Source organism: Geospiza fortis, unplaced genomic scaffold (genome assembly GCF_000277835.1).
Source record: "Geospiza fortis unplaced genomic scaffold, GeoFor_1.0 scaffold66, whole genome shotgun sequence".
Lineage (NCBI taxonomy): Eukaryota > Metazoa > Chordata > Aves > Passeriformes > Thraupidae > Geospiza > Geospiza fortis.
In genome coordinates, this window is record NW_005054312.1 from 985,080 (window position 1) to 986,105 (window position 1,026).

A 1,026-nucleotide genomic window follows, 5' to 3' on the forward strand; every position below is an offset into this window, starting at 1 on the left:
CATGTACACCTCGCTCACTTGTGCCAGGCTACAAGACTCCCGAAAGCTTTCTGTGTTTTCACAAAGCAATACTTGGTGTGAACATTCCCAGCCACCACATACATCTTGAAGAATGACAGAAGGAAAGAAAATAGGACCTGGGAAAATACTCGAACTACTTCAGCAATGTATTTAAAGACGTAGCAATAGGGTGGCCACATTTTCTTTCAACTCTGCAATTCTTCCTTACGGATGTCCTAAGCATCAAAGAGGGAAGTATTTGTGTGGGGGCAGAAGGTGAGAGTGAGGACAGTATTATTAAAGTTAACATACTGTCCTCCTTCTAATTACATTGGGAAATGTGGAAATGTGTTTTTCTTCCCCAGCAGTGAGAGTTGTGTTTATTAAAATTTTCTGTGCATAAGCTCTTAAAAAGTCTCTGCTAGAGAACTATCTAGCACCAAAGAAAAAACCTTTTCACTTCAGCCCTCTGCAGTCTCAGATTTCCCTTCTGCTGCTCTAGGTATCAACTTTGAGAGTAACTACAACCTGATTCCTGCATATTTATCATATTCTGCAAATATTAAAACAAGCAAATATGAACAATGCCATTTCTGCATAGATAATTTGCCTGGTACAAAAACAGATAATCCTTTTTTTTTTCCCCCAACAAGACAGCTGCCTCCCTACTGGGGAGAGAAAAAAAATCTCTTTCAACAGTCTCAGTTTCTCAGTCCCTTGATAAAATATTCCTGTGAAGAACCCAATTTTGGAAGGATACCATGTGCCCAGCAATGGTTATAGATCATCTCTGTTGTCTTGAGAATTGGAAAGAGAACACCCAGAATACAACAGTGAGGTAAAAGTACATCAACATGCTTAAAGTTTCCTAACATTTACTTACAATTTGGGGCCTGCCCCTCAGATGAACACAGTACTGATGCTATACAGAAAACAAGTGTTGCAGACAATGGAGGCTGCTGAACAATGACACTGGACAGACTGCTCTAGATCTCTGTTCCAGTCTGATAAAAAAATCATCACTTA

The 1,026-nt window shown here is 39.7% G+C and overlaps 1 protein-coding gene across 1 annotated transcript in view; it reads right to left on the reverse strand.

Moving 5' to 3' along the window:
- Positions 1-900: 900 nt before the first annotated feature.
- MGA (MAX dimerization protein MGA) overlaps positions 901-1,026 on the reverse strand; it is a 43,584-nt gene continuing 43,458 nt past the window's right edge. Inside the window, exon 25 of the mRNA XM_031055801.1 lies at positions 901-922. Within this exon, the coding sequence (XP_030911661.1) occupies positions 901-922 (22 nt within the window). The remainder of the gene's footprint in view (positions 923-1,026) is intronic.